The sequence below is a fragment of the Sinocyclocheilus rhinocerous genome, unplaced genomic scaffold (assembly GCF_001515625.1).
Source record: "Sinocyclocheilus rhinocerous isolate Xijiao unplaced genomic scaffold, SAMN03320098_v1.1 scaffold28, whole genome shotgun sequence".
NCBI classification, from domain to species: Eukaryota; Metazoa; Chordata; class Actinopteri; order Cypriniformes; family Cyprinidae; genus Sinocyclocheilus; species Sinocyclocheilus rhinocerous.
Genome location: NW_015652416.1, coordinates 1746687 through 1758736, shown reverse-complemented (window position 1 = coordinate 1758736; position 12050 = coordinate 1746687). Strand labels below are relative to the sequence as shown.

At 36.4% G+C, this 12050-nt stretch overlaps 2 protein-coding genes across 2 annotated transcripts in view; one reads left to right on the top strand and one right to left on the bottom strand.

Moving 5' to 3' along the window:
- The window catches only part of LOC107715007 (junctophilin-2-like), a 26432-nt gene extending 19741 nt beyond the window's left edge, over positions 1–6691 (bottom strand). Inside the window, exons 1-2 of the mRNA XM_016521029.1 lie at positions 5908–6691; positions 1268–2087 (exon numbers count right to left, since the gene is read on the bottom strand). Coding sequence (XP_016376515.1) covers positions 1268–2087; positions 5908–6286 — 1199 coding nt within the window. The 5' untranslated portion in view covers positions 6287–6691. The remainder of the gene's footprint in view (positions 1–1267; positions 2088–5907) is intronic.
- Positions 6692–8317: 1626 nt separating this feature from the next.
- Positions 8318–12050, top strand: part of LOC107714929 (ganglioside-induced differentiation-associated protein 1-like 1) — a 9729-nt gene continuing 5996 nt past the window's right edge. Inside the window, exons 1-3 of the mRNA XM_016520928.1 lie at positions 8318–8332; positions 8418–8504; positions 11324–11516. Of these exons, the coding sequence (XP_016376414.1) occupies positions 8318–8332; positions 8418–8504; positions 11324–11516 (295 nt within the window). The remainder of the gene's footprint in view (positions 8333–8417; positions 8505–11323; positions 11517–12050) is intronic.

Sequence of the window (12050 nt, the reverse complement as noted above, 5' to 3'; positions counted from 1 at the left end):
TATTGTGGTTTCAAAGAACAAGAGATACCTGGAATTTATACTGTAGGGATGGTCATTTAATGAAACTCAAATGGAAATATTATAATAATTTTTAGATACTGGATTTTTAACTTTTATCAGCTGTAAGCTCTAATCATAAAAATTAAAACAAAAAAAAAACTTTTGAAATGTTTTACTTTACATGTAAAGAATCTAGAATATATTAAATCAAGAAATCACTTAAATAGAACCTGTCTGACAAAGTGAAGCATGCTTAAACGACTCATCCATGAGGTCATAAAAGAGCCCAGAACAACATCTAAAGAACTGCAGGCCTCACTTGCCTCAATTAAGGTCAGTGTTCATGATTCAACAATAAGAAAGAGACTGGGCAAAAACAGCATCCATGGGAGAGTTCCAAGGCAAAAGCCATTGCTGACCAAAAAGAACACAAAGGCTCATCTCACATTTGCCAAAAAATATCTTGATTATCCCCAATACTTTTGGGCAAATATTCTGTGGATGCGATGTGAAACACACAGATCTCCACAGCGATGTGAAAGACTCCTTGCCAGTTATCGCAAACGCTTGATTGCAGTTGTTGCTGCAAAATGTGGCACAACCAGTTATTAGATTTTGGGGGCAATTACTTTTTCACGTAGTGCCTGATCTGAATCATTCAAGTGTGACAAATATGCAAAAAAAAAAAAAAAAAACAGGAAGGGGGCAAAAACTTTTTCACACCACTGTATGTATATAAAAATACACACACATGCATGTATATATTCAATATGTAAGCATGTATATATTTAAGAAAAATATTTATATGTAATATAAATTGTATAAATATATACATGTAAATATGTATGTGTTTGTATTTATATATACATAATAAATATACACAGCACACATATATTATGTAAACAAAAACTTTTAATTTGGATGCGATTAATTGCGACAGCACTAATATGTATATATATATATATATAGAGAGAGAGAGAGAGAGAGAGAGAGAGAGGGAGATTAATTGTATATTTTTATATTCTCTTTTTTTCACTTTTTGGTCTTATATTTTTTTATATTCTCAAATTGACATTTAATGCCATATTTTATTTTAAGTGTTTTGCCATGTAGGTGGAATAATGTATAAAGTAATAGTAGCAGGATAAACCCCCTCCTTCCAGATGATACAAGATCAGTCCCGTCCTCTGTCTGGGTTAATTTTGCAATAACAGTTGACCATATCCAAAACAAGCTGTTGTGAGCAGTTAAATGATTTACTCCTTACCTTGAGTTGGCGATTTCGGCCTTCTGTTTGGCTATGGCAGCTGCCCTCTGGGCTCCTTCCACACTGCACTCCACTTTCTGCTTGATCTTAGTGCCCTTCAGCTGAATCACCTTCTTCTTCACAGACTTCACCAGCATGTTGTTAACGTATTTGCCTTCTTCTTTGCCACCCTCTGCGAAAGTGGTGCACCCATAACCGTGCCGTTGGTTGTTCAGCCATTCGCCCTCATATTTAAGCCCACTAGAACGTTCACTGATCCCATAACCCGAGCGCTGGTCGTTTTTCCACTCTCCCATGTAGACTTCAGTGGTGGTGGCGTCAATGTCCGACTCCACCGGGGGAAACTCGTGACCTTCACCTTCCCCTTCGCTCTCACCCAGGCTGATGGTGGAGTTGGCATCGCTGGCGGCGGAGCTGAGAGCTGACTCACTCCGCAAAAAGCTGATCTTGCTCTTATTGCTGGAGAGGGACGTGCGGGAATCGGACTTTTTCAGCTTGCCAAGAAGCGAGCCGCGCCGGAAGAGGCCTTTCTTCTTGGGCTTGACCGCATCTGGGTCCACTTGCAGGGTGAGGGCGAAGCCGCCACGAGATGGGCCCAAAGGCATGGGCGCGTTGACCAGGGTCTCCTGGCCGGACACATTGGTGGCGGTGATGACCGGGATGTCCTGCTGCAGAAGTGTCCCGTTGCTGTATTCACTGCGCAGGGAGCTCAGAGAGTTCCTCAGAGGAGAACGCACCACTGCTGCCATGCCGTAGGGAACGCTCTGACGTACTCCATAGCCGTGTCGCATGCCGCCAGTGAACTGGCCCTGGAAGGTACCTATATTGCCAAAGACATCAGTCAGGGAATGGTAAAGAGATAGTTCACCCAAAAATACACATTATTTCACCACTAATTTAAAAGAACAGGTCACAAAAATAGCTCACCCTTTGCAGTGAATGGGTGCCTCTGGAATTAGAGGTCAAACAGCTGATTGTCACAATAATCCACAAGTAATCCACATGTCTCCAGTCCATCAGTTTACTTCTTTTGAAGTGAAACAAGTAAATAAAGGCATTTTAACTTTAAACAGCTGCTTCCAGCTAAAATATGAGTCACCTTTCCACATTTCTTTCTGCAGTGAAAAATCCGTCTTGTCTGAATCAGGAGAGAAATATGCACACACCAAGCACCGTTTGCAAGCAAAAACAGCCCTAAACTGTTCTAAACTAATATGTTGGTGGATTTTCACTGGACTTTTTCACTAGAGGAAGCGTTATTACAGATTATAGACTTACTTGTGGATTATCGTGATGTTTTTATCAGCTGTTTGAACTCATTCTGACGGCACCCATTCACTGCAGAGGTGAGCAAGTGATATAGTGCTAAATTGGTAATGCATGAAATGAAACCAACTCATCTATGGCCTTAAGGTGAGTAAATTTTCATTTTTGGGTGAACTATTCCTTTATTAAAAAAATAAACTAAAATTTAAAATATAGCTACAATTTATAATCTAAAATCTAACATCTCGTATTACAAGGCTGAATTCAAAAATCCACAATTAAGAATTATAGAAATAGCTTCAAAGTAAATCCTTCAACATTTTTATTTAGTTTTTTCAGTGTACAATGAAAACTTTAATTGTATAACATTTTTAAATACATTTTTGTGTTCTATAGAAGAAAGAAAGTCATAACGGTTTGGAAAGACAGGAGAGTGAGAAAAGGCCCGTTCACACCAAGAAAGATTATAATGATAACTATATTGGCGTCCACACCAATGCACAATAACTTTCTATTAATTTTAATCACGTGCAGTAGTTTTGTAGTTTGCCGTTTTATTTAAAAAGTCATGTTATCTCAACAATATCGTTCCTCTGTGTCTTGTTATAGTTTTGGTGTGGACTTCCCCATTCTCATATAATTAAACCAAATATTAAAACTTTATAGTTATCGTTATCGTCACAGTTATCGTCCTTGGTGTGAATGGGCCTTAAATGATGACAGAATTATCATCCCTTCAACTAAAGTACAGATTGTATTACAACACTGCATTTTATTCAAATACAGGCCACCCGTAAGCTCATTGTCACTTCAGGCATGTGAAACAATGGTATTTACAGCGGTACAACTGCTAGCGAGCCGTCTCTCTCATATCAACCTCTGGGGTAATAAAACACGTGCAGTTATTTATGTCATGGGGTCTGGTTTAGTCATGCAACACATGTCTGAGATCCATCAGTCCTCAGGGACGGGCAGGGCAACTATTATTGTGCCTTTATTCACACAGTGCTGCACTAGCACTTAGTGATGACTCAGCTACCAGCTCAACAGATACAATATATAGGAAGACACCTGTATGATAATTTGTGTAATTTCATCCTTCTCTATCAAAAAAACAGTGAACCCAAAATATATTTGGACACTGAAAGCCTCTTCCCACCAAGGATGATAGCTCCAACGATTAAGATTTTGATTTAAAAAAATTTCTAAATTTTGAAGAATACTGTAGAGTCCGTAGGCTATAACGATAACAACACAGAGAAATGATATAGGAATCACTTTCAAAACGATTATTTTTTTAGCTGATGAACGATAAAAACATTGACAGCCAATCAGAATCCATTCGGCTTTAGAGAACTCAAGCATTTAAAATGGCAGACGACAAAATTGCAGTTCTATCTAAACAGGCCGTTATTGTGCCGTAGTGTGGACACTAACATAGTTATTGCTATCTTTAAAGTTATCGTTCTTGGAGTGAACAGGCCTTTAGTCGTACTTTGAAATGTATGAATTTTATTACAATAAATGACAAAAAATGAAACCAATTTCAACTAAAATTAAACCACAGTTTGGGCCGTATTTGCATATACTTATAACCAGTTTGTTGGAGGTGGTTTCTAGTAAATAAAGTAGATTATGATGATGGAAAACCCCCTGTGGAAAACTATTAATATGTTTCACCAATGTTTGATAAGTACAAAGTGTTTAAATAGGTACAGTACTTATTTTGTCATAATTTTGAACAGTATATTAAGTATTTATTTAGTAAAATCTTATATAATATATTGCATATTGTACAGTATTATATTATAATATTGTATAATCTTATATTGTGTCATCTAATAATCATACTTTGTTACTTTGAGGTCATTGTGCACATGCAAAAGGTAAATCTATAAATCTATAATGACAATTGCTGTTATATAATACTATGTAGTAGTCAGAACTGACAATTTAGGACTAAAATTGAAATAATTAAGATAAAGGAAAGTCAGTAAGCTGTCTTAGATGTCGACATAACAGCCTAATGTGACCCAACAAAAGAAAAACGACTTGGCCAACAGTGAATGAGCCTTTTTATTTGTACTCACACCACACGTCCAGAAAGAACAGGATTTGTGACACTAATTTGTAACCACCCTCCATTCTGCACTGGCAAATGTTTCTTAGCAATAGGCATTTACCCAAAAGGCCATCTGTGGCAACACCAGGGTTCCGTGATTGTAAGCCTCAAGTTTATACTACTAACAAGAATGACTGTTCATTCAATTGAATTATTATTATTATTATTATTATTATTATTATTTAGATTTTCAGAGATGTATTCATGGGAATCGTTTAGCCATGTAAGGATATCTGTGTACTGTTTATGTAGAGTTGGAACCTACTTTTAAATTGCTGTACAGTATGCACAGGATGTGAATTTTCTGCATACAACCCTAAGTGATATGATTCTTTTTAAAATCTCATTTTTATTCATTATTTAAATCAAAAGTTAAGATATTTTCACATAATTGTGTTAAAATGCAAAACAACTTTTTATGTTCAAGATATGAATATTTTTTATGTATATATTTTATGTTCAAGTCGTCTGAATGTCTCTTGCTGAACATGTAGCCTACAGTAGCATACTACTGTGAAATGCTTATTATGGTATAATATCCACAGATTCACCTACTATAAAATAGCAGATATTTTGCAGTGTATACTGTGTAGTATTCAGTAATCTAGGATTCCATTCCAAACACAGCCACACAGCACGATCGGTGTAGTCCAATACCGGTGTTCTGACCATTTGTAGGCCTACTACCCTGTCAGATTACCCCAACCCTAAACCTACCGTTACTAGTAATAAAAATACAGCGTTGGTAGCATATTCTGATAGATAGCATTATTTGTTAGAAGAACACCTGAACAAACGCTACTCATGAATCAAATCCACTTATGAGTCATTCTGAGCGATTGCTGAATTCATTTTACTCACTTTTCGTTCAGTCAGTGTTTTTTAATTAAACTAAATACCACGTTGTATTAGGCTACTATTTTTGTTTATAGTTAGGATTATTTTTTGCATTATAATTATTTCTGATATCTAATATCCCATGTGTTTTTGAAATCCGGAATTAGCCTAGGCTATCTAATTTTTCTAATCTAGCAACAGAGTGAGGAGTAGCCTAAATGCAAATACAGAAGTGCACTTTTCCTCTTAGTAGCCTATTTCAGGCTCGATATGATGAATCGGAATCGGAAACGGAAACGGAAACTTTGAACTCCACCAACGATTCTCAGTGTTGCGTTACATACTAACCCCTGGCTTAAAATGTCAGCTCACAGAGTGCAGTTTGCACTCACAAATGTTCATTCTCCGACCTTACCGCCATCCGCGTAGGTCTCCGTCCCGTAACCATCCTGCAGTCCGTTATTCCAAGTGCCCTCGTACTTGGCACCGCTGGCCTGACTGATGCGCGTCCCGTATCTGCCTTTAAATCCGTGCGTCCACTCTCCCTTGTAGAACCAATGTCCCTTGGTCTCCACACCTAGACCGTGACGCTTTCCTTGGGACCAATACCCCTCGTAAGTGTTTCCACTCGGCCAAGTATAGACTCCCACCACCTCGAACCCGTAGTTCCAGGAACCGGAGAACTCTCCTTGTCCTTTAGGTCCGGTACAGATCCCGTGTCCGTGCGCTTTACCTCCCTCCCAGCCTCCACAATAAGCTCCGCCATCATCGAACTCAAAGCGACCTCCGCTCATCGCGCTTAATGCAATTACCACTAACTTATCAAACTTTCAGGTGTGACTTTAAAAATCAACAACAACGAACGGCTCAATCTCTGTTAAATCCATCTGTCAAACTCCACAGATGCGTAAAACGGAGACAGGAGATCCTTTCCTTGCGTTAAACTTCAAGAATCGTCGAATACGCGCATAATTTGTTGATAGGTAAATCCTTAAATATGTTAAACTGAAACAAACGTGCTAAAGTTTGAATTTGAAATGACTTGGGAGAGGGAGGATTGTTTTTTATTTTTTTTTAGTTACATTATATTGTTTCAGTTTACAATGATCTATTTAATCGAATTGTCGAGCCAGTGGTCTTTCATGGCTTTCACCCCTCTCCCCTCTCCCCTCTCCCTGCATCCCCTCTGCACTTGGAGCTCCTCGATATGTTTTAGCAGTCCCAACAAGGCTACCAGATCTCAACACTGTTCCAAAAATACAGGCCAATCGCCCCTCAGCAGCCAGGCACTTTTAAAAGCGCTGCCAGATCATTTGTAGGGTTTGGGCTCAATGTCCATATCAGGGGTCGGCGGAGTCCGTGTCTGTTTTTTTAAGTGTGTATTTTCAAACTTAGATACTAGAATTTGTTGATGCAGTTGCATCGCTGTTATTATGTAGGCTATTATCTCTGTATTATCTCTGTATTATTTTTTACAAGGCGCGCTGTTTACAAATGTTTGGAGAGTAGGCTAATAAAGACAGAGAAAGGGAAAGAGAGAAAATGTAAATGTACCACACTGGCTGACACCAATAGATCATAATAAACAGTCAGTGGCCCAAGTAAACAGATTGGATAGACTGGATTTGACATTTTGGGTTTTGTGGAGTTCAAGTAAGTTTAGGAGAGTGACATGTCTAATAACGCAATTCAAATTTATGAATATTATGCAATTCATTTCTGTTGCTTATTTATTTATTCTCCATTTTATGTCTTTAACCTTGTTAATTTTTCTGTTATTTTGTCTTTTTCCCTATCACTTTTTAGTAGCTGCTTATGAAAAATTATAGCCTACATGTTTACATGCCAATTCAAGCTTTGTTGACTCTCACTCTATAAATAAATAGGCACAAGTCTAGACACTCAAATTATTTCAAGCTGAAGTGAAATTAACAGTTTCCCAAAGAATCTATTTTCTCTCTGGTAAAATGATCCTGTCTTGGTTTTAGTTGAGTGATTGTTGAACAGAGACCAGCTTGCACTCACTGGATCTTTACCGTGCTGATAATGCTGACATACTGTAGCTCCGCTTGATCTCACAGCAGAGAAATGTGCGTGGAAAGAAACAGCGCCATCTGCGGGCTCCTATGTGGTGACCAGCTTCGGTGATATGTAATCTTAATAAACCATTATTATTAAATAGAACAAACCACATCGTTTGAGACAAGTGTTTCATAGTCGGTTTATTTTGAATCTTTAATGCATTTATTGTGTCTTATTATTAATGCGTAGTAAAGTACATTAAAAAGCCCCTCATACAGACTTGAATACACCTCTTCTGTGATGGGCATGTTTTAATTTTCTTTCTAGTATATAAATGTCTAAATGGTGTAACCATCCATAATTATATAAATATTATTATTATTATATTAAATAATATATAAATAAAAATAAATACACTTTTTCATTAAAATGCCATACTTACAAGAAGTTATTTGAATATATATATATATATTTAAATGTCTAAATGGTGTAAACGTCCAGAGATTATATTGTAATACATTATATTGTAATAAACTTGTGAGTGTGTTAAAAAATTCATTAAAAAGCTATTCGTACAGACAATTACTTGAATACACCTCTTCTGTGAAGGACACGTTTCAATTTTTTTATATTATTTGTATAATATAAAAATGTGTGCAGATAACCGTCCAGAGATATGTATTATTTATTTAAGCGTTGATATTTTGTTAGCCAAATTGGTGTTGGAATCCGTATTTTGCACGAACCCTATAGATTTATCGTGGAGTAACAGAGAGTAAAGCAGCGGCTCGAAAGTGTCGATGATGCCCCTGTTCGTGGTGCTGAAATCCCCCCGCGCTCTCCCTCCCTCCCTCCCTCCAGCCATCCCTCTCTATCCCTCCCTCTCTCCCTCTCTCTCTAGAGAGTCACGAGCCCACGATAGAACACAAGCCATTCTCCAAAGACAGGCTCGTTCTGTACCACTGGACTCAGTCCTTCAGCTCTCAAAAGGTAAGAAAACACAGCATGAAAATGGTGGGTGAATCTATGCAGTGGGACAAATAATGTCAGTCAGATAATATTGCGCTTTCTCTGGGTGGATGTGTGTTTTATTGGCCTACCTGTCTGTTCTGTTGCGTCCTTTATGAAGACATTACGAAACCTCAGCAGAAGATGGAATATTTTGACTTGACTAGCTTCAAGTCCACTGCAGCTCAACATCATCGATCAGTTACTTACATGCATAGTGCCTATCAGATGGATTTGGGAGAAAAATAAATAGCAGATGTAACTGTTTATAACGGGCTTAAGGCTGTCGTTGTAGAGTTGTGTGTTGCTTTGCTCTGGAGGATGATGGCACTCTAAATTATTCATTAAAATGAGGTAGCTTTGTGAAAAACAAACGGTGATTTCGTATTCTGCTGTCAGTTGCTTCGTGCACATTTTTAGCCAGTGTCATTCTACGAAAAGATGCCTTTCGTGTCTCTCATGATGAATGTGTAAACCCTGACTTTAACAATTAAAACTGACTCCCAACTTTTGCTATGTATTATTATAGGCGTTTTAAAAAAAAATAGTACGTTTAATTCTTTTTCCAACTTCTCCCTGCTGTATTAGCAAATATGCATAATTTGATTTAAAAAAAAAACATATATACTATATGTACTATAATAATAATGTTATATATTATAAATGTTTTAAAATTATATATACACTGAAATTGATTTTAATGATTATTAAACAGATACTGTGTTGACAAAAAACACTAGTGATGATTCTTTTATTTTGCATTTTTTCTAATTAAATACAATTTTCTTTATTTTACGTATATGTGTGTGTGCATTTTAATATAATATGTATGACAAACATTTCACACATTTACACAAACACACACTATTATATATATATATATAGAGAGAGAGAGAGAGAGAGAGAGGCATGTATATTAAAATGTGCATACTTATATTCATATATACTTATGCATATATTTGAATGCATTCAAAACTTACATTAACACAGAAATTGATTTGAATGTTTATTAAATGGATATAGCGTTGACGAAAACCGCTGGTGATGATTCTTTTATTTTACATTTTTCTAATTGAATACAATTTTCTTTATGACAGATTATTGAATATATGCATACACACATTCAATAAGTGTGTGCAGTTTAATATAATATTTATGACAAATAAATACAACATTTCAAACATTTCCACAAACACACTATATATATATACACACACATACATACAGTATATTATAATATTATGCGTTAAACTGTCTTTCTGTTTTGTCTAAACTGTCTTGCATTCTTATATTATGCGTTAAACTGTCTTTCTATGAAACACCTTGTAGTGTCATGACCTTGAGCGCAAGGCTAGTAATGGCTAAATGGCTAAATATGACTGTCAACCCTTTTTTTTTAAAGGTGTTGCAATATTCCAATGTATAGTAAAATGTTAAATGTAGTGTGAGATGCACTACATAATGCACTTTATTAAAACTAAGACATTCTTTGTCTGATAAAATGTTTATTGTAATATGAAACTTCTTATAAAAATCACTGATTCACAATGAAAAAGGCCTCATTATTTGGTGGAATGTCCCACCAGGCCTCAGCCTCATGTTTGTTGTGCAAGAGACGCTTCTCTCTACAGTCAGTCTGCTGCTGGTGTTTACATGATTTGAATGAATGTCACGTGTTACCTAAGCTAAACCTGACTCCTCACTACAATATTAAATTGACCAAAACATTGGTAAGGCTTAGATTCATTTTGCTGATTACAGTAGTTACAGACTTGCATGGAAAGCTGAGCAAAAAATCAATGACCTGCCAAAATTAATCTCATATTTACTTACCAGCAGACTGAGAAATACAGTTAAACAGTGCAAAGCTCGACATTATCGAGTGTGTTTTCTTTCGAAGGCTCCTGAGAAATTCGTTTCTGACTGATTTTTATAGAAATATTAATTGGAGAACATTTACTAGGAATGAGCATCAAAACAATCATGTCATCTCAGAAAATAGATTGGTGCTGACCTTTCAATATCCTTGTCTTGTGCCTTTGATTTGGTCAACCAATGCATTATCTTGATGAAGCTGTAATGCTGGCTGAGTCTTCTTCTGTTGATTATTATGTGTCTGGTCGAATCCAGACATCACGCTGTTGTTGTAAAGTGCCTTATCAAATATGTCTATTGGCTTTGCAACACCTCAGCACAGTCAAAGCTGAACACAGCCTGACATTCATTAGGCTTTGCTCAAGCTGCTGGCTGATGCTCTTGTCACTCATCAGTCAGAGCCTTGTTTTATCTTGATCGATCAATCTGGATTTGTAGTATCAGGCAGGATTGTATCTTTAATGCTACTTGTAACCAAAACTGAAAGAAAACTAGCTGCATTCCTCTTGTCCATCAAGACATAAAGCAAACAGATATTCTTTTTAAGTGACTATTCGAAACACATTGTGTTGTTTAGCTGAATGCCAAAGTGTCAGAGCTCAGCATACAAAATCTCCTATGTTTTTATGTTGTATTTATAGTTACTACGTATATGTATAGTTGCTATAGTTACTGCAGTAGACCTTGGATAGTGAGTATGTATACAAACAGGCATTTTAAGAGAAAAAATATTGAGATATTGAGAGAGAAAAAAATGAATGACCCATTGGTTATTACTGCTTAGAGCAGGGTTCCTCAAATCTTGCCCTGGAGGGCCAATGCGCTGAGTTTTAGTTAACTATAATAACCCTTGCCCAAAATCCTAAAGCTCTCAGAGTCGTGAGGTAGTATGATGTCATGATGATGTTGTGTGTGTTTTGTGGCAGGTGCGTCTGGTGATCAATGAGAAAGGGTTGCTGTGTGAAGAACGGGATGTCAGTCTGCCTCTCACTGAGCACAAGGAGCCTTGGTTCATGAGGCTCAACCTAGGGGAGGAAGTGCCGGTTTTCATCCACGGAGACACGATCGTCAGCGACTACAACCAAATCATTGATTATATAGAGACCAACTTTATTGGAGGTATGACTACAGAAAGATACGTTGCTTGTTACTGTACCAGCTGGTATGCATTATAATTTTTTCATTAAAAAAATTATATATATATACTGTATGTGTGTGTGTGTGTGTATGTGTATATACTGTATATATATATATATATATTTTTTTTTTTCCAAAAATAGTTCCAATAAGTACAAATATTTTTTTGTAAATAAATTGTAAGTAATTAGCGCTAAATGGCAAATCTGTACCAAGAATATGACAAAAAAAAACAAATTTAAGAACATATCCATTTCTTCTCTAATTAAATTTATGTGAAAACTTGTGAATTATACTTTTGGAAATTCTACAATCCCAAATTGAGCAATCATTTAACTCTGTTAAAAGCAGTTTAGTCAATTATGCACTCTTCTTCTTGGCCTTTCTGTACAATATTACTGTGTTCATTTAAAAAAAACATACATCATAATTATAAACTATTTGACATATATAAATAATTGCAGTATGTAGCGTCTGGACCACTCAAACACACAATATATATTTTGTTTTTATATT